This window comes from Anoplolepis gracilipes, chromosome 4, assembly GCF_047496725.1.
Source record: "Anoplolepis gracilipes chromosome 4, ASM4749672v1, whole genome shotgun sequence".
Taxonomy (NCBI): Eukaryota; Metazoa; Arthropoda; class Insecta; order Hymenoptera; family Formicidae; genus Anoplolepis; species Anoplolepis gracilipes.
Window position 1 is genome coordinate 16721133 of NC_132973.1, and position 25324 is coordinate 16746456.

The 25324-nt window shown below is 32.7% G+C and overlaps 2 protein-coding genes, 3 long non-coding RNA genes and 2 pseudogenes across 5 annotated transcripts; 4 read left to right on the forward strand and 3 right to left on the reverse strand.

Annotated features, from left to right (window-relative positions):
• Window positions 1-732, forward strand: LOC140664959 (uncharacterized). Its single transcript, XM_072890606.1, has one exon. It carries the CDS (start codon window positions 1-3, stop codon window positions 730-732), a length of 732 nt encoding a protein of 243 aa, XP_072746707.1.
• Window positions 733-2568: 1836 nt separating this feature from the next.
• LOC140664960 (uncharacterized) lies at window positions 2569-4135 on the reverse strand (annotated as a pseudogene).
• Window positions 4136-7554: 3419 nt separating this feature from the next.
• On the forward strand, window positions 7555-7910 carry LOC140664615 (uncharacterized). Its single transcript, XR_012046478.1, has 3 exons — window positions 7555-7627; window positions 7708-7794; window positions 7874-7910. It is a non-coding gene; the product is annotated as an uncharacterized lncRNA (long non-coding RNA).
• A 3717-nt stretch (window positions 7911-11627) lies between these two features.
• LOC140665149 (uncharacterized) lies at window positions 11628-14622 on the forward strand. The gene is made up of 5 exons (XM_072890902.1): window positions 11628-11729; window positions 12293-12453; window positions 12698-12953; window positions 13050-13303; window positions 13891-14622. The coding sequence occupies exons 2-4, from the start codon at window positions 12352-12354 to the stop codon at window positions 13208-13210; spliced, it is 519 nt and encodes a 172-aa protein (XP_072747003.1). The 5' UTR covers window positions 11628-11729; window positions 12293-12351; the 3' UTR covers window positions 13211-13303; window positions 13891-14622.
• Window positions 14623-16269: 1647 nt separating this feature from the next.
• On the forward strand, window positions 16270-17426 carry LOC140664935 (uncharacterized). The gene is made up of 3 exons (XR_012046519.1): window positions 16270-16695; window positions 16803-16863; window positions 17039-17426. It is a non-coding gene; the product is annotated as an uncharacterized lncRNA (long non-coding RNA).
• Window positions 17427-17830: 404 nt separating this feature from the next.
• LOC140664913 (uncharacterized) lies at window positions 17831-19322 on the reverse strand. The gene is made up of 3 exons (XR_012046510.1): window positions 18897-19322; window positions 18729-18789; window positions 17831-18553 (listed from the first exon to the last, which is right to left on the reverse strand). It is a non-coding gene; the product is annotated as an uncharacterized lncRNA (long non-coding RNA).
• A 1647-nt stretch (window positions 19323-20969) lies between these two features.
• Window positions 20970-24591, reverse strand: LOC140664961 (uncharacterized; annotated as a pseudogene).
• Between the last annotated feature and the right edge of the window lie 733 nt (window positions 24592-25324).

A 25324-nucleotide genomic window follows, 5' to 3' on the forward strand; every position in this document is an offset into this window, starting at 1 on the left:
ATGAAACAATCGACTCCGATAAAAGCTGTACAACAACCTCAAATAATCTCGTCTCCTTCCGTCGAAGAAATTTTTGAGACCACACCCGAAGCGGTTGTGACGTCGGTTCAACGTCAATTACAAACATCCGAAGGTCTGAATATGTTGCGAGAACATCTTGGTCCGCTCGGACAAAGATATATCGGAGCAATTTTAGGCCAAGATGTAAATAACGAGATGGATTACATATACGGTGTTAAATTTTCCGATGAAGGAATGATGCTCGGCGATAAACATTTCGAAGTGGATAAGAATGATAATATAATCATCAATGGAATGAAATATGCGGGGACGCCGGGTCTCTATGAATTAATTTTTAAGAGAATTCCCGACGATGCTGTATATACAGAGAACGATATGCATAAATATAAAAGTATATTACTGGCAACAAACGCGCATAGACGTGATAGTAATGTGCGTAATCCAGTATTAGGTAACAAAGGATACAAATATAAATATATAATCGCTTCATTACTTCCTATCAAAAGAAAAATTGGGAAAGGTATAAACCTACCACGCACTATGACACTGAGTGAGAATAAAATTGAATACGTGCATTGGAACGATCCCAACGAATTGGTAGATCGTTTGCGGCTGCTGGAAACTTCGCGTCGAGCAGGTAACAATGCTCACGGCAATGAAATCATGTCAATTATCGAAGAGCTTCGCGAGGCGGGTCTTATTATAAATTAAACAACATGTTGACGATACTAGTCATTCTGTCAAAACATTTCATATTGAAATGTCAATTAATAAATTTGGAGTATTGCTCGGTATGTCGAATAATGCATACTATGAATGGAACGGATTACTAAGAACGTATGTGCGAGATAACGCTCTGTGTCTGACTAGCGCCGGCTTTGACGCAAGGTTGACTCAGGAAAAGATACATAAAGAATTATACATGAACTTTTACATTATTATGAAATATGCCACGATCAAACATGCAAGAAAAGAAAAACAACAGTAGGTCAATGTGCGAATCGTGAAGATGTTGCGAATACTCGAGATCGACTTCGAGGATGTAGCCTGTAGACGAATCGAGCGCGATCGATGATATATCAAAATTGAAAACATTATCGACCCACTGAAAATCGGCATAGGGCAATGGTTGACACATTGCCCATCCGTATAAATTATTAACATCGAAATACATCAAGTACGTTGATGGTTACGATGAGTCATACGATTGCATATATTTGTTATTAGCACGCGCGTACCTGTTGGAACATTGACTCAGACCACCGCGTATATCTCGTTCGATAAACATAACCATGTCAATGTCTGTGAGTAATTCAAATATAATTTTCGTATGCTTTAACATGGCGTCCCACGTGTAGCCGGGAAGAGTATAATAATACGCGGGGTCGAGCCCATAACTCTTGATACAACTCTCGCGGAAATTTTCAAAAATGTCGGCTAATAACAAGACATCAGTTTTGAGGTATAAATCGCTATATTCGCCTAGCGTTCGAATTGAGAATCGCTTCCACACAATTTCAGCGTGCGCGTAATCGCTCTCGGATACTGTGTTACTTGTCAAGGAGCTGTAAAATGATTCTCGCGATGGTAAACACGCATCTTGCAATTTATCTACGCAGTCAATGTATTCGTACGGGAAGACGCCTTTTCTTGTCAGTAAATTGAAATCGTCGGCGGATAAATTTTTAAATTCCATTTGTAAAATTTTGAGTTTATCCTTGCTCAGAAAAGATGCCAATTTGTCGAGACTTGTTGTGAGAAATTTATATGAATCTATGAAACGTAATTTAATGTGATTTTCCGGTTTGTCTTTCGTACCCTTAACATGTTTTGTAAATGAAAAATATTTTTCTTTTGTTATCGGAAGTAAATCGATTCCCCCTTCGAACGCTGTGGCTATTTCCTCGATTATAAAATGAGAATCATAACGGGATAAATTGTGAAATACTATTGGAATGTAAAAAGATTCTTTGTAATTTAGATTGCAATTTGAATGCGCGGGACCTCTGTACCGTCCGGTCAAATGACAATGATCGCGTACGCGCGTATTATCATCTTCCACGAATGGTTTCTCACATATATGACACTGAGTCGCGCTTCGAAATTCTTTCCATTCATCTTGCGTTAAATTTACCATGGGGACATTGGTTGTTAAAATATTTTCTACACGTTGCGCCAAATTTTTAAGTTTGTCGGCGAACCACGCAACGCAATTGGCTTCGCGACGAGAATGATACGCGAATAATGAATTATCGTACGAGCAATGTACATAATAAACGATACTAAATACTTGGTGATGTTGATAAACATTTTCTTCTTCTTTTTTCACCAAAACGCACTCCAGATCGGCATACACGACGAAAGGTAGTCGCTCCTTCCTGTTGTAGTTGGCGAATGCGAGCCGCCTGTCCTTATCGCTCGGTAACCGGATAGCGCAGTCGTTCATCTCTCCACAGTCTACTGTATGCGACTGTAGTTTCTCGTCCGAGTGAAAATAGTGCATACATCTGTAAAATAAAAGTTAAAATTTTTTTTTATATCCTTATTTTAAATATTTTTAGACAGTTTTATTAAGTATACATACCGATCGCAGATATATTTTTTATTCTTGTGTTTGCTGAGTTGCGAACTCACGAGCCTGGATAAATTCTTGATCCACACAAAATGTCCGATATCTCGCGCATCTTGCACGTAGAGCAAGTTGACGTGCTTGTCCCTCTTTTGCTCCGTAAGGTGTAACGAGATAATGTTTTCATTCTCGATGGTATACACATTGATTGAAATGTCATTATAAATTTCAAATTTTTTAATTTGATTAAGAGTAACTGGAAACTCAATATCTTGGAGATTCAGTACTGTTGTATAATGTGGGTACGATGATTGTCGGTCTGTGTTTCTTTCAACTGGATACAGAGCAGCCACCACCGCCCACGCAAAACATGCATTGTCTTGAGATTGCACGTTAACCACTGCTCGTTTTATTATTATCTTTCGCGGTAATTGTTTATTTAATGCACGCAACATCCTGCGCACATAGGATTATATTTATTTATATTTACAGTCAAATTTAATATACGCGATAATGCCCATCCGCTATCGCGTTCCTGAAATTCTTCGAGCGATGCAAGGGTGGGCTCGACGATTCGCCGCTCATACCACTCGCGTAAATCGGATGTATGAAAGAGTTCAAAGTTTCTTGTATTGATTGATTTATTGGCGCGCTTATCGCCTGTCACAAACTCGCTGTTAAACGCTGTATTCACTTTCACACTGCTGTGTTTTTGCATAACATCTCGCACATGCTCGAGCACAATGTCGCTCGCCTCTTCCAAAAATTGATGAGGTTCAATATGATTATAATTTATAACCGCACCAGAGTCAAGATACGATCTTCGAACGCCATATCGATCTCTCGCTAAATCAATCCATTTTCTCGCGAACTGCATCCTGCACCCGCGTGTACGAAACGCCTGCGCAACACATTTTTCAGTCCTTCGAGTCGCGCGATTCGAGCAATCAGTGATTGTCGATTTCCGATTGATAATCGTGGTCGTTTAATTCGACTTTGTTCTTCCAACGACTCGATACATTCGTTACATTGCGCCTCCAACGCAATGTACTCCTCCACTGAATTTACCCGGGTGGATTGCTCCTACACAATTTGCTCCGCCATGTTTTTCAGACCGAACAAGATGCACGACTCGAAAATAATGGAGGTGCACCTCTTTGCAGCGATTTTATATCGCGATTCATAGACGTTTCTATCACGCATGTCGCGATTTGTCATCTAACGATGACGTTATGTCGAAAAAATTTTTTTGCTGTATTTCGAAAATTAGCAGCTGCACATCGGCGCTCAAAAGTTTTGCAGTTTCAAATTACATGTAGCTGCAGATATCTCGTTGGATTGTCACCTATGGGTCACGTCATCTCAAAGATTTGTCATATTTCCAATATTAGCAGCCGTATATCGGCGCTCGGAAGATCCGCAGCTTCAAATTACATATAGTTGTCATTTCGCGATTTGCCACGCACACTTTAAACATTTTAGTAAGATTCGTTAGTGCATGGATAATTTGTAGTTTCAAATTACATGCAGTTGCGGATTTGTCATCTAACGATGACGTTATGCCGAAAAAATTTTTTTGCTGTATTTCGAAAATTAGCAGCTGCACATCGGCGCTCGAAAGTTTTGCAGTTTTAAATTACATGCAGCTGCGGATTTATCACGCACACTTTAAACATTTTAGTAAGATTCGTTAGCGCATGGATAATTTGTAGTTTCAAATTACATACAGCTGCGAGTTACTTTTTGATAATTTGTCACGTACATTTAGAATATTTAGGTGTGATTTCATCAGAAAATGTTGTCGCACTTCGACGCATGGAAAATTTTAAGCGCATTCAACTAAAATCTTTGGAGATGTAATTATTAATTAGCAGCTGTATATAGGCGCTTGGAGAAAAAAAACTTGCTGTATGAATCACTCCCTCCACATTACAATTTGTAGTGCTAAATTGTGAACAATAACCCCCTTCACATTGCAGTATGTAGTGCTAAATTGTGTTTTAATACTTAAAATAATTTAGTATCGTGTCAATCGTTTGTGGTCTCTGCTAAAGGAAGCAACATGAATTATTACGTCCCGATTATGGACACTCTGCCAAAGAAAGAGTAAGTTTTATTTTTTAAATAATATTTTTATTATTCATATTAGTTTTAAATAATATTTTTAATATTTATATATTAATATTATATTTTTAATAACATTTTTCTAAAATTTTGTAGCATTTCATCCGAGTCTCGTCGCGCGGGTCGTATATTGAGAAGAAGATATGCTCTAACCCCGACATCATACAAATACTTGGAGATTGGAATAAGCGTCGGAGCTATGTCATAAGTGGAATTACTTGTTGGTGATAACCGAGGCAATCAAATAGTATTGCCTATCGTTACCTGGCACTCATTGATGCAGAAACGTGCCGATATTGAACGACATGTACAATCGACTGAAAGTGAGCTATTATGGATCTGCGATCTATCTATCCAAATGATTACATTAACTGATTCCAAGATTGTTAAATTAACATTGTCTAATAATTCTTTGTATATACATCCGCAAACATTGGTGCATTTATTCGATTTTGAAGATGTATCGATCATATGCATTTCTGGCTGTGTCAGAATACATATATTATTAATGAAAAGTTTAAACAATTTGTTAGCGTTTTGCAACGCAACAATATCACTAATGTTTACGATGCGGTAAAAGTGATACGTGAGAGTGATACGTTTGACGGCAAATCACTCATAGATTATGAATTGTTAACATGTGCTGTAATGATTTACTCTATAATGTTTGCAATAAATAAATTACCGTTTTTATTATTAATTTTTATTATTTCTTTCTTCGCCTATTCTTTATAAAACGTATGATGTATATAGTTGGATCTACATTCATTCTGCTAAAGATGTTGAAAATGCTGATGTAGATGAGACGTGATACTCGAGTTAGAAGGAGATGAGACGTGATACTCGAGTTAGAGGGAGATGAGACGTGATACTCGAGTTAGACGGAGATGAGAGATGTGAGATTAAAATATATATATTTGGGTGGAGCGTGTGCTATAAAAGAGTTTGCGACCATCCTTGTGACAATCTTGTCGCATCTGATAAAGCGAGTTTGGAAGAAAAACGCGAGTTTGCGGTCATCCTTGTGACATTTTTTTTATATATCTGATAAAAACTTTGTGCTTATGGATGACTTGATGGACATTTCATCCGATTCGTTCGAGTCGCCTGATTCACTCTTGGTGAACATTTCATCCGATTCATCCGATTCGTTCGAGTTTGCCGAGTCGTCCGATTCGATGGACTTTTCGTCCGAGCATTCTGATTCGGATGTAGAATCCTTACACGATAGTGTTCTTGACGGTAATTCTAGTGATTTCAGTGATGTTGTGGAACCTATTATTCATACGTTAGACGATGTACAAGTTCGTATATATAATGAAATGAAACGGCTGTGCATTATATCTTTTTATTATAAACCTGGGATTTCTGTTAAACATTGTATATCGTGTTTCATGCTATTACCGGAAAGGTCACAGATTGGGAATGATGTGGTGCGCACACATTAAAGTGAAATTTATCAGCAAATCCATGATTTATATGAATGTGGTAGATGTCTGAGACCGCTGTATCAATTAATATCGTGCAATTTTTGTCCGTTTTGTACGAAAGAAGACTAATGCATTAAAAATAAAAACTATTATTGTGTAAGTGTCGCGATAAGATGCAGTGGAGAGAACACTCCGACGCCATCGGTGGCTCTGTGACTTCTGTGGCGCAGTTTTTGCGAAATTGTGAAATTGGTTTGCCAAAGACTCATACGAGATCGTTAAAACTGTTTTTCGAGATCCGTGACAAAATAGACTTTTTATGCGATGTGGTCAAGGAAAATACTGATAGAATTTATGCAATTTGAAGATGTTCCGGAAATAAGGTATCTTCGAAAAGTGAGGCTGCTACTGATAAAAAGAATAAGAAGGATAGACTTTTTAGAAGAAAGAAGAAAGCGATTTGCCTCTCACGCAATTAATACACACATATGGTAAACAAAAAAGTTCTGCATGATTTGTGTATGTATTTATCATTTATAAAATTTTAAAGATATTAATAATGATGTTTTTTTCAGAAGACGCTGTGGTGCGCTCTCCCTCCCTATCCTTATTTTAATTTTTTTTTTATCTTTTATATTATCTATTTTATATTGTATATTTTATATTTTTTATGCTATTCAATTATAATTATCTGTATGAATGCTGTGTAGAGCGACAGTCCGCGTCAGCTTTTAATTTTTTTGTCAGTTGTGAAGAGTAAGTGACATTTTTTAAATCTTTATAAAAAGAACTGCACTTCACAAATCAACTCACTGGATCACAGTCAGATACTTTATGCTAGTTCCAACGAGAGCTAGGTAACGTCTCGGTAAAAAAATGGGTAGGGGATCTGCATGACATAAGAGTAAGCATTTGTTGCTAACTCTTATGTCATGCAGATCCCCTACCCATTTTTTTACCGAGACGTTACCTAGCTCTCGTTGGAACTAGCATAAAGTATCTGACTGTGATCCAGTGAGTTGATTTGTGAAGTGCAGTTCTTTTTATAAAGATTTAAAAAATGTCACAAGTTATGGCGTTTATTGAGGCGATGTTTGAGACGGGGTACCGCAACCTACGGGTACCTGAATGGGTGCCATATCGCCGATACCATCGCCGTGCACTCCGAAGAGCGCGAAATATGGTCCGCGCCCTATTCCAGGCGCTACTGGATGTCCTATTTGGAAATGTAAGTAGTTTTTATTATTTTTATACGCTTTTTTATTTATAATATATTTATGTTTTTTTTAATAGATTTTCGAAATAGGTGTTGATCCGATCCCTGGGTACATCAGCATAGCGCACATGCAGGAGGTGCGCTGGGTGCGGGCCTATCGCAAGGAGTGTGCGAAGTGGGAAAATTTGTGGGCCGATAATCCCTACTCCCACGAATTAGACGCGGATATCTTCTGTCTCCGCAGATTGTTCGGAGAGAAACCCTATCGTAAATATGCTCAAATTTTAAATATTTATTTTTTAAGGTACTAATAAAAAAAAAAAGTTTATTTTTCTTTTCTGTTACAGCCCCCGCTCCCGCTTTTTTAGACGCGGAGGCAGAAAATGTCAACGTATTTCGGATACTCCACAGATTGTTCGGAGAGGAGCCCTATTGTAAGTATCTCTATATAATACGCTCAAAAGTTTGTGTATTTTTAAGGTACTAATATAAATGTTCATTTTTCTGTTACAGAAGCAGCCGTCGCGCGTTCCCCGTCACCCTGCCGCCTTATTTTTAGTTATTTTTAGTTTTTTCTTTATATTTTATATTTTATAATTTTAAATTTTAGATTTTTCATATTTTATATTTTATATATATTATATTATATTTTACATTTTTTAATATTTTTTATATTATATCTATATTTTTTAAAACACACACACACACACAAACACACACATACACACACATACACACACACACACACTATATGTATAAAAATACACATTTTTATAATTAAATATTTTGTTTATGATAAATATGTGTATATGTTTTGCGCCTTCATTATCTATCTCATCCTTCTTCCTCCTCCACTTAGTATTGATTAGATTATATTTAATATATATAATTAGTAATAATAATAATAATATAATATATAATAATAATATAATATATAATAATAATATAATAATATAAAAAAAAAATTTAATCTGCGTTCTCGCGTACGCCTTAGCCTCCGTCTTATCGCGGTCCCGCTATCCTTTCCCCTCATCCTCATTCCTTCTCTCTCACGCTATCTTCCTATTGTAATCTTCTCCTTTTCCCACCACATTATGCTCTCATTGTCCTACGCTATGTACAATGCGCATAGCGCTCTCCTTATCCTATCCTATACCACGCGTCTCCGTCTACCGCGTTGCGAACGCCTATCGCGCTGTCTCTCTCTATCCATTTCCCTACTCGCGGACCTCTCTTCCCTCTCCGCAAACCCCTCGTCGGCCGGCCGCGCCGCGGACCTCTCTCTCCTCTCCGCAATCCCCTCGTCTACCGGCTGCATCGCGGACCTCTCTTCCCTCTCCGCAATCCCCTCGTCTACCGGCTGCGTCGCGGACCTACAGCTGTATCGCAGATCTCTCTCCCCTCCCCGCGTACCCCGCGTTAACAAACCGCGTCGCGGACCTGCGTGACGTCATCCCCCCCCGCGCCCGCGGGTCCCCTCCACCCCCGCACCCCCCTCGAGCTCTCGAGTTAGAAACCTCATTATATCACTACTGACCACGTTGCATTTGACCACGTAGCTTTTGAACACGTTGCGATTGACCACGTTGCGATTGACCACGTTGCGATTGACTACGTTGCTATTGACCATGTTACAATTGATTACGTTGCATTTGACCATGTTACGATTGACCATGCGTCGCATTTGATCACTTCGCGATTGACCACGCGTTGCAATTGACCACGTTGCGATTGACCACGTTGCATTTAACCACGTTGCGTTTGACCACGTCGCGATTAACCACGTTGCGATTGTCCACGATTAGTGCGGTGAGAGGAACGCTCTGCATTGACAACCTGAAGTCACACACATAGGCCGGTATTCATAGTCCGTTCTTATATATAAGATCATTTTAAGATATGTTTTTAGTTGACTTAAGACTACGTTCAACCAATCAGATGGCCGAATAGAATTTTAAGACTTTACTTAAGACGAGCTTGAATATAAGAACGGACTATGAATACCGGCCATAGTGCGCGCTTCGTTTAATGCGTGTGATTTTTTTCGTCTTAACACCTTATACTACCTGTAACATTTTTTGCTCAGTTTAACCTACTCTACCTGTACCTGACGGGTGGTTCGCGAATTATGGGACACCCTGTATACGCAGGGTATCTTACACACAACACGCGACATCATCATCATTTTACTATTACTGAAAAAACAAAATTATACTTTTCGGTGCAGTATCATATGTCACGTGTCACATCTCCGTCACTCGCCGCTCCCGTGCGGTTACCGCTTCTCACGTGCCAAGACAATTTTGTTTATTACTTTTAATAATTATTGCGAATTTTCTTCTCAGTTTAACATACTTTATCTGCTAACGAGCGGTTAAACGCGAACCACTACGGACACACTATATACAGAGTGTCCGATTACTGATTGTGAGTAGAGTCCTATATAACAGAGAAGCGACATCGATCCCCCACCACCACCTCCAGCACCGCCATATTGTGCTCGCTCCAGAACTTTAATAAACACATACTCCGTTTATATGAGGTTATAAACGTGTTACAGTTTTTTTATTAAATATATCTGATAATATCTCTCTTTCTCTCTCTCTCTCTCTCTCTCTCTCTCTCTCTCTCTCTCCCTCTCTCAAATAATAATAACAATTAAAAATGTTACGCAAAAATATAAGTGTATAAATGTATTGCATATGCAATCATTTTAATTATATTGAATATATATATAATCTTAATCCTTAACCTTCCCGAACAAGACAACCAAAAACTTCGCACACTCGTACCATCTCTTTATATTTATTATATTAATTTTTTTATATTATTATATTTAGAGACTGAAAGTTAAAAAATAAACGATATAAATTAAATATATATTATACATTAAATACATATATATTATATGATGTCTATTTCTAATGACAATTACAATATTATATCTAACCTAAACACTGACTAAACACATGCTGCATGCTGCATAAGTTTATCTTCACTTTGGGGCTCAATATGGCTGCTTCAATTAGGTGGGGGTATCACCAATCAGAAATCGCGACGCCGATGTCGCTTCTCTGTTTATATAGGACTCTAATTGTGAGTAAAAACGAAATGTGATGGTAGATTCCGTCAAATCGAAGTGTGTTATACGTCCACTTGTCTGACGTTGCTAAAATACTCCAGTATGTTATGTTAACAAAGATTTTTTATCCAAAGTTATATCGTGGAAAAGAACAACATCCCATAAACTTTATGCCTAGGGTCATCAGCAACGATTAACCAATCAGAAAGTCTCGTTTTAAACTGGCCAATTGACGACGTGGTCAATAGATTCCCACCCCAAATATTTGATACAAAAAATACAAAATATAGTCGGACCATAGACTTTTATAGACAGAGCCGTTAGGCCCTATTTAGGGCGAGAGGTGCTCTGATGATACGGGAAGAGAGCATCGGTGCCAACTCGGTTTATTTCGTTAAGACTCGATAATGTTCGGCCAATATCTAACCTAACATATATGTTGTGTTAAACATGGTGTTAAATAGTAGTGTGAAGAACATACTAACATCGAAGTTTAGAGATATAAAAATGAGTTTTGTGTTGTGTATAAATGTAAAAATCGCAAACACAAAAATAAATAAAATGTTGAACAAGTAGAGATGGAACGTGTTCTAAATAGGAACATTTCATTTCATTTGTAAGTAAAATATTTTAAATGTAGATTATGTAAATTAAATATTTGCAAATAAATTGATGTAGTTAATTTAATATACTTATATAATAAATATAATTTATATATGAAAATATATATATATATTATTTTAGTCCCTATTTCCATGAAAACAAACGTGGTATACAAAATTAATTGTCTAAATTGCGACGCTTCTTATGTTGGTCAAACAGGCAGAAGGTTGAATACTAGGATAAAAGAACATAAGACCAACATAATGAAGCCCAATAACAACAAATCAGTGTTCACTGACCACCGCCTAACATACAATCATGACTTTGACTGGGACAATGCACAAATACTAGACAATGAGCCCTATTACACAAAAAGACTGATATCTGAAATGTTATATATCAAACGACAAATAGCAGCATAAATCTACAAACAGATATAGAATGTTTGCCAGCTATTTACGATGATATAATAAACAAACTGCCTAAGATTTAATGTCACCTATCTAACTCTTTCCATCTTAAATGTATTTTTCGCCCTTAAGCTCATTACCATCTGTACCATCGGCATAACCACACGTTAAACATCAGTTGCGCGATATATATACCATAGATTCAACAACACACAAACGGAATGCATATCCTGTAAGCTTTTTCTGAGTCACCACCATTATACACAAACTAGCGGTAAATAACTTTATTACAAACAGGTATTTATTATACTCATTTTATTAATACAGACTTAACCCCTCAATCTAACTGCATACCTCCCTCGGTCTGGAAACCTCGGAGAATTGCCTTGCGGGATTATTATGCAAGCCGTTCAATAAAAGAGCCGAACAAGTTGGATCGTTTTATATATATGTAATTTATACAACTAACATGCGACAAATATGTACAGCGGTTCTAAGGCATTGATCCATTTAATCATGCGAATACGATCACGATTTTTAGTTCATACATTGCTTACGCCTTTATTATGCGATGTTTTCTCATTAATTTCATTTTTATCTATTTGTAATTCACTTATTTATTTTATTTTATTTTATATATTATGCTGAAAAGGATTCAAAACATGAATCGAAACGTTCAGATTTTTATTATAATTTCCGTCATTTTATAGAATGTTACTAATGTACTTAATGTCAATATACCTGCGACACATCACCTATATAAAAAACTTATAATTTTGATTCACATCTCCTCGCTCCTATTGCCTCTTTCTTACGTACTTATTTATATTATTTTAGGTTTCCTCAAAATATGGAGATGCGCAAGAAATGGCTCGAAGCCTTACATTTGCAAAATTATGAGCCAAAAATCTGCTGCAGTTTGTTCCGTTCATTTTAGAGAAACGAATTATCAACTTGATCATAAATATTGCAAATTAAAAAAAGTTGCTGTTCCACATGTATATATACATATATAATGATATTTATATAATATTTTATTTCTTAAATGTAACAATTATAAAGCCCATATCAGACTACGCATTAAAAATTGAAGAGTAAAGATTAAAGATTAGAATTTGACAAATCAGAACAAAATTTCTTTGTCCTAATTGGTCAAATTTTAATCTTCAATCCTAAATTTAAATCTTCAATGCATAGTCTGATACAGGCTAAAGAAATATTATGCTAACTTGTCTTTTTCAGTTACTTGAAATAGAAATGCAATCTGAATATACAATTCACACAAATGTAGATAAACCTCCAATTCAGACAAATTTAGATAAGCCTCCGATTCAGAAAAATTTACATGAGCCTCCAATTAAGACAAATTCAGATGTGCCTTCAATTCAGATAGATTCAGATGATCCAGTACTTCAGACAGATTCAAATAATCCTCCTCTGCAGAGAGTTTCGAGTGATTTAGATCATCAAAATACTTTTATTGAAGAAAATAACACTGGTTAGTATAAATAAAAAATAAATATATAAATAAATATATCTGCTTATGCTATAAAATAAATAATACTACTATAATGAATATTGTATATCGTTACAGGTAATACTAATAAAATGGTGCGTCGTTCTACTAGTATATCTCCTGACAGAATCATGAATTCACCAATAAATACTAAAATTCGAAAAATGTACAAAGATAACATTAAACATTTAAAAAGAAAACTATCTATAAGTCATTATGAGCGTAAAAAACACGGCTGAAATTATCTACACTAAAGAATGTATTAAAGGATCTGCAGAAACAGAATCTACTAACAGCAGAAGACAGCGATATTTTACAACATTTAGATGCAGGTATCAAAGAATTAATAAAGCGTGAAATAAGGAAACGGAAAAAATTGCCTGTATCTAGAGTGTATAAGCCTTGCTTGCGACAGTTTGCATTATCTCTTCATTATTACTCTCCAAAAGCATATAATTATGTTCGGTATAAATTTTATAACGCATTGCCACATCCAAAAACATTAGCCAGATGGTATCGTTCAGTTGATGGAGAACCTGGTATTAATACTGAGGCTATAGAGGCTATTAAACGACGCGCATATTCAGTTTCTTATAGATTAGTAGGTGCGCTAATGTTTGACGAAATGGCAATACGGCAGCATGTCGACTATTGTAAAGATAAATTCGTTGGATATGTAGATTATGGTATGCATGTGGAATGTGATACGACAAAAATTGCCAAAGAAGCGTTAGTTTTTTGTGTTGTGTGCTTAAATCAAAATTGGAAATTACCTATTGCTTACTATCTGATAAACGGTATTACTACAAAACAAAAGCAAAATTTAACAATACAATGTTTAACTGCACTGTATGAAGCTGGCATGTTAATAGTATCAGTAACGTGTGATGGTTTGTCAAGTAACATTAAAATGTTTCAGAATCTTGGTTGTAGCTTAGACATAAAATCAAATAATTTCCAAACATGGTTCAAACATCCAACCGCAGACACCAAAGTCAATGTATTTCTTGATGCTTGCCATATGTTAAAGTTAATAAGAAACATTCTTGGCACTATAAAAGAACTTTTAGATAGTGCTGGAAATATAATAAAGTGGGAATATTTTGAAAAGTTACACCAATTACAAGAAAAAGAAGGTCTCCATCTTGGTAATAAATTGAGAACTAAACACATAGATTTTTATAAAAACAAGATGAAAGTCAAATTAGCGAGTCAATTATTAAGTACATCAGTTGCAAAAGCATTGGAATTTTGCAAAAATTTGTTACAATTACCACAATTTAAAGATTGCTCAGCAACTATAAAATTTACTTTTATTATTAATGATTTATTTGATATTTTCAATTGCAAAAATATAAGACAATGTGGTTTCAAAAAACCGATAAGTGTTGACAATAATGTAGAAATTTTTGAAAAAATTAAGAAATATAGAGAGTATATTAAAACATTAAAACTTATTAAAGAGCAGAAAAAAGTAAAAGTACTTAATTCGAAAGTTAAAACAGGTTTTCTCGGGTTTTTAATAAATATAGAAAGTTTACAAAATATGTACAAATTTAATTGCATTGATAATAACTTTTTAGAATATATTCCAACGTATAAAGTTAGTCAAGATCATTTAGAGTTATTATTTAGCAGTATACGTTCTCGTGGTGGATATAATAATAATCCTACTGTAAAACAATTTAAAGCTATTTTTAAAAAATTAATAACACACAGAAATAGGAAACACAGCAAATGGTAACTGTATATCTCTAGAAAATATTCCAATATTACATACACCGTCAACGGATGATCCTGTTAACGTTATATATGCCACAATAAATGAAAATTTATATCAAAACTGGGTTAATGTTTTTGACACAAAAATTACTGATCACGATTACAGTTTAAATGTGCAATATCCGTTTTTTACTACGGAATATAAAAACGAAGTTATCACTTACATGGCTGGATATATATTAAAAAGACTTATGAAAACTTTACGTTGTTCTGAATGCATTGAAACATTAATAATGGAACCAAGTACAAATATTAATTGTAATTTAATAAATATTAAAAAGAGAGGGTTATTATTATATCCATCAGAGAGTCTTGTGTACGTATGTAAACAAATTGAAAATAGTTTGATCACTTATATACATATACATAAGACACTTGATAAATTTAATATGAATAAGTTTATAAATGATATTTTGATATATTTCATAGATAAAAATATATTTTCGAAATTAAAAGACCATATTAACGATCAAAATTTTTTTATTAATCACTTTAATTACTTATTACGTGCCATTATACAATTATACACAAAAACAAGATTGACATATTATGTAAAAAAAGTAGAATTAAGTGATAGACATAAGTTTAATAAATTAATATTATTTAAAGGCCAATGAAAGTAATAAATATACATTTTACAATAAACATATATTTTATTTTATTTACTCTTTTATAAAAATTAAGTGCTAATATATATTAGAATAATAATATATATAACATATGTATATATATATACAGAATATTTTATAAAATATTTATTTAATAATAATATATACAATAAAAGATATAAAAATATTTAAAATGTGATTGTATCAGTGGGTCTAAATTTTTTTCGTATTACAATTTTTTTACGTTATATTTTTCTTGATTAGAAAAACTATTTGATTTAAAAAAAATTACAAAAAAGATTTTATAGTATTTATTATCATGTACAATATTTGAAATGACGCAAATAAAACATTTAATATATTAATTATAAATATTTTGATTAATAAAGTTAAGTTGAGAATCAGTAATTATATATGGAAAGCCGAACACATCCGATCGGTTACGAAAATGGCCGACCTGGCACCGATGCCCCCTTTACCGCGATTATCAGATGCCCCTCGTAAAACGCTCTGTCTATAGAAGTCTATGAGTCGGACCTCTTATCCTACGACATTTTTGGTCCGGAATCTTCCCCTTAAACCTCTGATCCTACGGCAAAATTTGAGAGTGGAGGTATAATTCCCCTTTCGCAGTCGTAGCATGAGAGGATTTTTTTTCGTAGGATAAGAGGGTCGTAAGATAAGAGATCCGACTGTATGATGTTAGACTGAAATCACATGGTGCGGAATAGAAGTACGGAATAGAAAATGCGTCACAGAAACAGCCAATCAGAGCTTAAGGAGACATTGCGGCAAAGTTCTAATTGGCTGTTTCTATGACGCACTCTCTATTCCGTACTTCTATTCCGCATCATGTGATTTCAGCCTTAAAACAAGAACAAACGCGAGGTTAGGATATCTGTTATATCTGGAGTAGGCATAGCAGAACGTTATGTTAGAATATTTTTAATATTTAAATAATAAAGTATTATTTAATAAAATGTAGGAAATAATAAATTATTATTTAAATAAAAACGTTCTCTTACATAGCGTTCTTCTACAATACCTACTCTAGATACGACAGATATTCTAACCTCTGTTTTAATATCATGATTGAAATAATAGAAATATTCTAACAGAGCGTTTATCTAGACACCTACTCCAAGTGACAGATATCCTAACCTCGCGTTCGCCCTTGTTTTAATATATTTCGTGTTTTTAGTATTAAACATTTGAAAGCTCTTTACGGGATATTGCATCTTCTTACGATATGATAAGCAATCTGAGTTAACATACACGAGTATTTTAGCAACGTGAGACAAGTGGATGTATGTGTAAGACACAAGTAATTAAAAGTAAATATTGTTTATGTTATAATGTTTTATAGTGTATAGGTAATAATAAAGGGTATTTAACATAAGTTTAATAATTTTTTAATTAATCAACATTTTTCTATTTACAGAATTTTCTCTAGAAATAATGTATGCTGTGCAACATACATATCAGTGCTGGGATAATACGGTGTAAGTATGTTAGGAAATATTTTTATTTTGTTATTTTATTGTTTGTTGAATCTAAAATAAGCCTGAATTACTATGACAGTTGTACGGGTAAGATTTCAGTTATACAGAGAAAGAGAAGACATATCTTGTCTTCACGCTGCTTATTAATATTGTATCATTTTTATTTTTATTTTAGCATAAGACTGTGATAGATTTATAATAATCAGCAAACCAGATTCAAGATGCACCGAGTGTCAAGAGGGAATCCATTACAAACTATGAGAATCTGTTAAGCGAGAGCTTAATATTAAAGTCTCCGCTAATAGAATCTTGTTTTATGTAATGGAATGATCAACGGTCGGTCACTAATGCAGTGATTGTAAAATCAATAATGGTTTTGTATTATTAATATGTTAGAAAATTGTGTAACATTTGTAACTTTCACGATATGTAACTTTTTAGTTAGTGAATATATCAGTGAAGATTGTAATTTAGCACTATAGTCAAATGCAACGTTTTGTATATTTTCTGAATTAAAATATCTAATAATTTGTTATTTTTAACTGATTTATTAAATTTACTATATTTATCTTGAAGTATTTATTGATGGATATGTATTTTTTCACAAAATAATCCTGTGTATTAATATAATATTTAATTTTGTTAATAATATTGATATTATATTTGTATTAATTATACTTTGAGTTTTACATTTATATGTACTGTTTTACATAATGCATAATATTACTACTGTAAATGAGTATATCGGTTTGTTCAGCGACAGTACAAAATTATGTATAATAGCACATTATACTTCAGCTATTTTAACAACACCATTTTTTCCATAAAACGATTATTTTAGCGACACTCCAAAAGTAAATAAAGAAATTCTTCTTTTGAATAACCATGATTCATCGTATATACAATCAATCAAGATATACATATGTACAAGATAGACAAATATACATATATCTTGATTGATTGTATATACGATGAATCATGGTTATTCAAAAGAAGAATTTCTTTATTTACTTTTGGAGTGTCGCTAAAATAATCGTTTTATGGAAAAAATGGTGTTGTTAAAATAGCTGAAGTATAATGTGCTATTATACATAATTTTGTACTGTCGCTGAACAAACCGATATACTCATTTACAGTAGTAATATTATGCATTATGTAAAACAGTACATATAAATGTAAAACTCAAAGTATAATTAATACAAATATAATATCAATATTATTAACAAAATTAAATATTATATTAATACACAGGATTATTTTGTGAAAAAATACGTATCCATCAATAAATACTTCAAGATAAATATAGTAAATTTAATAAATCAGTTAAAAATAACAAATTATTAGATATTTTAATTCAGAAAATATACAAAACGTTGCATTTGACTATAGTGCTAAATTACAATCTTCACTGATATATTCACTAACTAAAAAGTTACATATCGTGAAAGTTACAAATGTTACACAATTTTCTAACATATTAATAATACAAAACCATTATTGATTTTACAATCACTGCATTAGTGACCGACCGTTGATCATTCCATTACATAAAACAAGATTCTATTAGCGGAGACTTTAATATTAAGCTCTCGCTTAACAGATTCTCATAGTTTGTAATGGATTCCCTCTTGACACTCGGTGCATCTTGAATCTGGTTTGCTGATTATTATAAATCTATCACAGTCTTATGCTAAAATAAAAATAAAAATGATACAATATTAATAAGCAGCGTGAAGACAAGATATGTCTTCTCTTTCTCTGTATAACTGAAATCTTACCCGTACAACTGTCATAGTAATTCAGGCTTATTTTAGATTCAACAAACAATAAAATAACAAAATAAAAATATTTCCTAACATACTTACACCGTATTATCCCAGCACTGATATGTATGTTGCACAGCATACATTATTTCTAGAGAAAATTCTGTAAATAGAAAAATGTTGATTAATTAAAAAATTATTAAACTTATGTTAAATACCCTTTATTATTACCTATACACTATAAAACATTATAACATAAACAATATTTACTTTTAATTACTTGTGTCTTACACATACATCCACTTGTCTCACGTTGCTAAAATACTCGTGTATGTTAACTCAGATTGCTTATCATATCGTAAGAAGATGCAATATCCCGTAAAGAGCTTTCAAATGTTTAATACTAAAAACACGAAATATATTAAAACAAGGGCGAACGCGAGGTTAGGATATCTGTCACTTGGAGTAGGTGTCTAGATAAACGCTCTGTTAGAATATTTCTATTATTTCAATCATGATATTAAAACAGAGGTTAGAATATCTGTCGTATCTAGAGTAGGTATTGTAGAAGAACGCTATGTAAGAGAACGTTTTTATTTAAATAATAATTTATTATTTCCTACATTTTATTAAATAATACTTTATTATTTAAATATTAAAAATATTCTAACATAACGTTCTGCTATGCCTACTCCAGATATAACAGATATCCTAACCTCGCGTTTGTTCTTGTTTTAAGGCTGAAATCACATGATGCGGAATAGAAGTACGGAATAGAGAGTGCGTCATAGAAACAGCCAATTAGAACTTTGCCGCAATGTCTCCTTAAGCTCTGATTGGCTGTTTCTGTGACGCATTTTCTATTCCGTACTTCTATTCCGCACCATGTGATTTCAGTCTAACATCATACAGTCGGATCTCTTATCTTACGACCCTCTTATCCTACGAAAAAAAATCCTCTCATGCTACGACTGCGAAAGGGGAATTATACCTCCACTCTCAAATTTTGCCGTAGGATCAGAGGTTTAAGGGGAAGATTCCGGACCAAAAATGTCGTAGGATAAGAGGTCCGACTCATAGACTTCTATAGACAGAGCGTTTTACGAGGGGCATCTGATAATCGCGGTAAAGGGGGCATCGGTGCCAGGTCGGCCATTTTCGTAACCGATCGGATGTGTTCGGCTTTCCATATATAATTACTGATTCTCAACTTAACTTTATTAATCAAAATATTTATAATTAATATATTAAATGTTTTATTTGCGTCATTTCAAATATTGTACATGATAATAAATACTATAAAATCTTTTTTGTAATTTTTTTTAAATCAAATAGTTTTTCTAATCAAGAAAAATATAACGTAAAAAAATTGTAATACGAAAAAAATTTAGACCCACTGATACAATCACATTTTAAATATTTTTATATCTTTTATTGTATATATTATTATTAAATAAATATTTTATAAAATATTCTGTATATATATATACATATGTTATATATATTATTATTCTAATATATATTAGCACTTAATTTTTATAAAAGAGTAAATAAAATAAAATATATGTTTATTGTAAAATGTATATTTATTACTTTCATTGGCCTTTAAATAATATTAATTTATTAAACTTATGTCTATCACTTAATTCTACTTTTTTTACATAATATGTCAATCTTGTTTTTGTGTATAATTGTATAATGGCACGTAATAAGTAATTAAAGTGATTAATAAAAAAATTTTGATCGTTAATATGGTCTTTTAATTTCGAAAATATATTTTTATCTATGAAATATATCAAAATATCATTTATAAACTTATTCATATTAAATTTATCAAGTGTCTTATGTATATGTATATAAGTGATCAAACTATTTTCAATTTGTTTACATACGTACACAAGACTCTCTGATGGATATAATAATAACCCTCTCTTTTTAATATTTATTAAATTACAATTAATATTTGTACTTGGTTCCATTATTAATGTTTCAATGCATTCAGAACAACGTAAAGTTTTCATAAGTCTTTTTAATATATATCCAGCCATGTAAGTGATAACTTCGTTTTTATATTCCGTAGTAAAAAACGGATATTGCACATTTAAACTGTAATCGTGATCAGTAATTTTTGTGTCAAAAACATTAACCCAGTTTTGATATAAATTTTCATTTATTGTGGCATATATAACGTTAACAGGATCATCCGTTGACGGTGTATGTAATATTGGAATATTTTCTAGAGATATACAGTTACCATTTGCTGTGTTTCCTATTTCTGTGTGTTATTAATTTTTTAAAAATAGCTTTAAATTGTTTTACAGTAGGATTATTATTATATCCACCACGAGAACGTATACTGCTAAATAATAACTCTAAATGATCTTGACTAACTTTATACGTTGGAATATATTCTAAAAAGTTATTATCAATGCAATTAAATTTGTACATATTTTGTAAACTTTCTATATTTATTAAAAACCCGAGAAAACCTGTTTTAACTTTCGAATTAAGTACTTTTACTTTTTTCTGCTCTTTAATAAGTTTTAATGTTTTAATATACTCTCTATATTTCTTAATTTTTTCAAAAATTTCTACATTATTGTCAACACTTATCGGTTTTTTGAAACCACATTGTCTTATATTTTTGCAATTGAAAATATCAAATAAATCATTAATAATAAAAGTAAATTTTATAGTTGCTGAGCAATCTTTAAATTGTGGTAATTGTAACAAATTTTTGCAAAATTCCAATGCTTTTGCAACTGATGTACTTAATAATTGACTCGCTAATTTGACTTTCATCTTGTTTTTATAAAAATCTATGTGTTTAGTTCTCAATTTATTACCAAGATGGAGACCTTCTTTTTCTTGTAATTGGTGTAACTTTTCAAAATATTCCCACTTTATTATATTTCCAGCACTATCTAAAAGTTCTTTTATAGTGCCAAGAATGTTTCTTATTAACTTTAACATATGGCAAGCATCAAGAAATACATTGACTTTGGTGTCTGCGGTTGGATGTTTGAACCATGTTTGGAAATTATTTGATTTTATGTCTAAGCTACAACCAAGATTCTGAAACATTTTAATGTTACTTGACAAACCATCACACGTTACTGATACTATTAACATGCCAGCTTCATACAGTGCAGTTAAACATTGTATTGTTAAATTTTGCTTTTGTTTTGTAGTAATACCGTTTATCAGATAGTAAGCAATAGGTAATTTCCAATTTTGATTTAAGCACACAACACAAAAAACTAACGCTTCTTTGGCAATTTTTGTCGTATCACATTCCACATGCATACCATAATCTACATATCCAACGAATTTATCTTTACAATAGTCGACATGCTGCCGTATTGCCATTTCGTCAAACATTAGCGCACCTACTAATCTATAAGAAACTGAATATGCGCGTCGTTTAATAGCCTCTATAGCCTCAGTATTAATACCAGGTTCTCCATCAACTGAACGATACCATCTGGCTAATGTTTTTGGATGTGGCAATGCGTTATAAAATTTATACCGAACATAATTATATGCTTTTGGAGAGTAATAATGAAGAGATAATGCAAACTGTCGCAAGCAAGGCTTATACACTCTAGATACAGGCAATTTTTTCCGTTTCCTTATTTCACGCTTTATTAATTCTTTGATACCTGCATCTAAATGTTGTAAAATATCGCTGTCTTCTGCTGTTAGTAGATTCTGTTTCTGCAGATCCTTTAATACATTCTTTAGTGTAGATAATTTCAGCCGTGTTTTTTACGCTCATAATGACTTATAGATAGTTTTCTTTTTAAATGTTTAATGTTATCTTTGTACATTTTTCGAATTTTAGTATTTATTGGTGAATTCATGATTCTGTCAGGAGATATACTAGTAGAACGACGCACCATTTTATTAGTATTACCTGTAACGATATACAATATTCATTATAGTAGTATTATTTATTTTATAGCATAAGCAGATATATTTATTTATATATTTATTTTTTATTTATACTAACCAGTGTTATTTTCTTCAATAAAAGTATTTTGATGATCTAAATCACTCGAAACTCTCTGCAGAGGAGGATTATTTGAATCTGTCTGAAGTATACTGGATCATCTGAATCTATCTGAATTGAAGGCACATCTGAATTTGTCTTAATTGGAGGCTCATGTAAATTTTTCTGAATCGGAGGCTTATCTAAATTTGTCTGAATTGGAGGTTTATCTACATTTGTGTGAATTGTATATTCAGATTGCATTTCTATTTCAAGTAACTGAAAAAGACAAGTTAGCATAATATTTCTTTAGCCTGTATCAGACTATGCATTGAAGATTTAAATTTAGGATTGAAGATTAAAATTTGACCAATTAGGACAAAGAAATTTTGTTCTGATTTGTCAAATTCTAATCTTTAATCTTTACTCTTCAATTTTTAATGCGTAGTCTGATATGGGCTTTATAATTGTTACATTTAAGAAATAAAATATTATATAAATATCATTATATATGTATATATACATGTGGAACAGCAACTTTTTTTAATTTGCAATATTTATGATCAAGTTGATAATTCGTTTCTCTAAAATGAACGGAACAAACTGCAGCAGATTTTTGGCTCATAATTTTGCAAATGTAAGGCTTCGAGCCATTTCTTGCGCATCTCCATATTTTGAGGAAACCTAAAATAATATAAATAAGTACGTAAGAAAGAGGCAATAGGAGCGAGGAGATGTGAATCAAAATTATAAGTTTTTTATATAGGTGATGTGTCGCAGGTATATTGACATTAAGTACATTAGTAACATTCTATAAAATGACGGAAATTATAATAAAAATCTGAACGTTTCGATTCATGTTTTGAATCCTTTTCAGCATAATATATAAAATAAAATAAAATAAATAAGTGAATTACAAATAGATAAAAATGAAATTAATGAGAAAACATCGCATAATAAAGGCGTAAGCAATGTATGAACTAAAAATCGTGATCGTATTCGCATGATTAAATGGATCAATGCCTTAGAACCGCTGTACATATTTGTCGCATGTTAGTTGTATAAATTACATATATATAAAACGATCCAACTTGTTCGGCTCTTTTATTGAACGGCTTGCATAATAATCCCGCAAGGCAATTCTCCGAGGTTTCCAGACCGAGGGAGGTATGCAGTTAGATTGAGGGGTTAAGTCTGTATTAATAAAATGAGTATAATAAATACCTGTTTGTAATAAAGTTATTTACCGCTAGTTTGTGTATAATGGTGGTGACTCAGAAAAAGCTTACAGGATATGCATTCCGTTTGTGTGTTGTTGAATCTATGGTATATATATCGCGCAACTGATGTTTAACGTGTGGTTATGCCGATGGTACAGATGGTAATGAGCTTAAGGGCGAAAAATACATTTAAGATGGAAAGAGTTAGATAGGTGACATTAAATCTTAGGCAGTTTGTTTATTATATCATCGTAAATAGCTGGCAAACATTCTATATCTGTTTGTAGATTTATGCTGCTATTTGTCGTTTGATATATAACATTTCAGATATCAGTCTTTTTGTGTAATAGGGCTCATTGTCTAGTATTTGTGCATTGTCCCAGTCAAAGTCATGATTGTATGTTAGGCGGTGGTCAGTGAACACTGATTTGTTGTTATTGGGCTTCATTATGTTGGTCTTATGTTCTTTTATCCTAGTATTCAACTTTCTGCCTGTTTGACCAACATAAGAAGCGTCGCAATTTAGACAATTAATTTTGTATACCACGTTTGTTTTCATGGAAATAGGGACTAAAATAATATATATATATATTTTCATATATAAATTATATTTATTATATAAGTATATTAAATTAACTACATCAATTTATTTGCAAATATTTAATTTACATAATCTACATTTAAAATATTTTACTTACAAATGAAATGAAATGTTCCTATTTAGAACACGTTCCATCTCTACTTGTTCAACATTTTATTTATTTTTGTGTTTGCGATTTTTACATTTATACACAACACAAAACTCATTTTTATATCTCTAAACTTCGATGTTAGTATGTTCTTCACACTACTATTTAACACCATGTTTAACACAACATATATGTTAGGTTAGATATTGGCCGAACATTATCGAGTCTTAACGAAATAAACCGAGTTGGCACCGATGCTCTCTTCCCGTATCATCAGAGCCCCTCTCGCCCTAAATAGGGCCTAACGGCTCTGTCTATAAAAGTCTATGGTCCGACTATATTTTGTATTTTTTATATCAAATATTTGGGGTGGGAATCTATTGACCACGTCGTCAATTGGCCAGTTTAAAACGAGACTTTCTGATTGGTTAATCGTTGCTGATGACCCTAGGCATAAAGTTTATGGGATGTTGTTCTTTTCCACGATATAACTTTGGATAAAAAATCTTTGTTAACATAACATACTGGAGTATTTTAGCAACGTCAGACAAGTGGACGTATAACACACTTCGATTTGACGGAATCTACCATCACATTTCGTTTTTACTCACAATTAGAGTCCTATATAAACAGAGAAGCGACATCGGCGTCGCGATTTCTGATTGGTGATACCCCCACCTAATTGAAGCAGCCATATTGAGCCCCAAAGTGAAGATAAACTTATGCAGCATGCAGCATGTGTTTAGTCAGTGTTTAGGTTAGATATAATATTGTAATTGTCATTAGAAATAGACATCA

What these genes read in the sequence shown, in the direction of transcription:
- LOC140665149 (XM_072890902.1), top strand. Translation starts at nt 12,352, where the DNA reads ATGAGCCAAAAATCTGCTGCAGTTTGTTCCGTTCATTTTAGAGAAACG. An exon ending in AAAAAGTTGCTGTTCCACAT is followed by an intron (nt 12,454 to 12,697) that starts GTATATATACAT and finishes TGTCTTTTTCAG; the next exon opens with TTACTTGAAATAGAAATGCA. An exon ending in TATTGAAGAAAATAACACTG is followed by an intron (nt 12,954 to 13,049) that starts GTTAGTATAAAT and finishes ATATCGTTACAG; the next exon opens with GTAATACTAATAAAATGGTG.
- LOC140664959 (XM_072890606.1), top strand. Translation starts at nt 1, where the DNA reads ATGAAACAATCGACTCCGATAAAAGCTGTACAACAACCTCAAATAATC.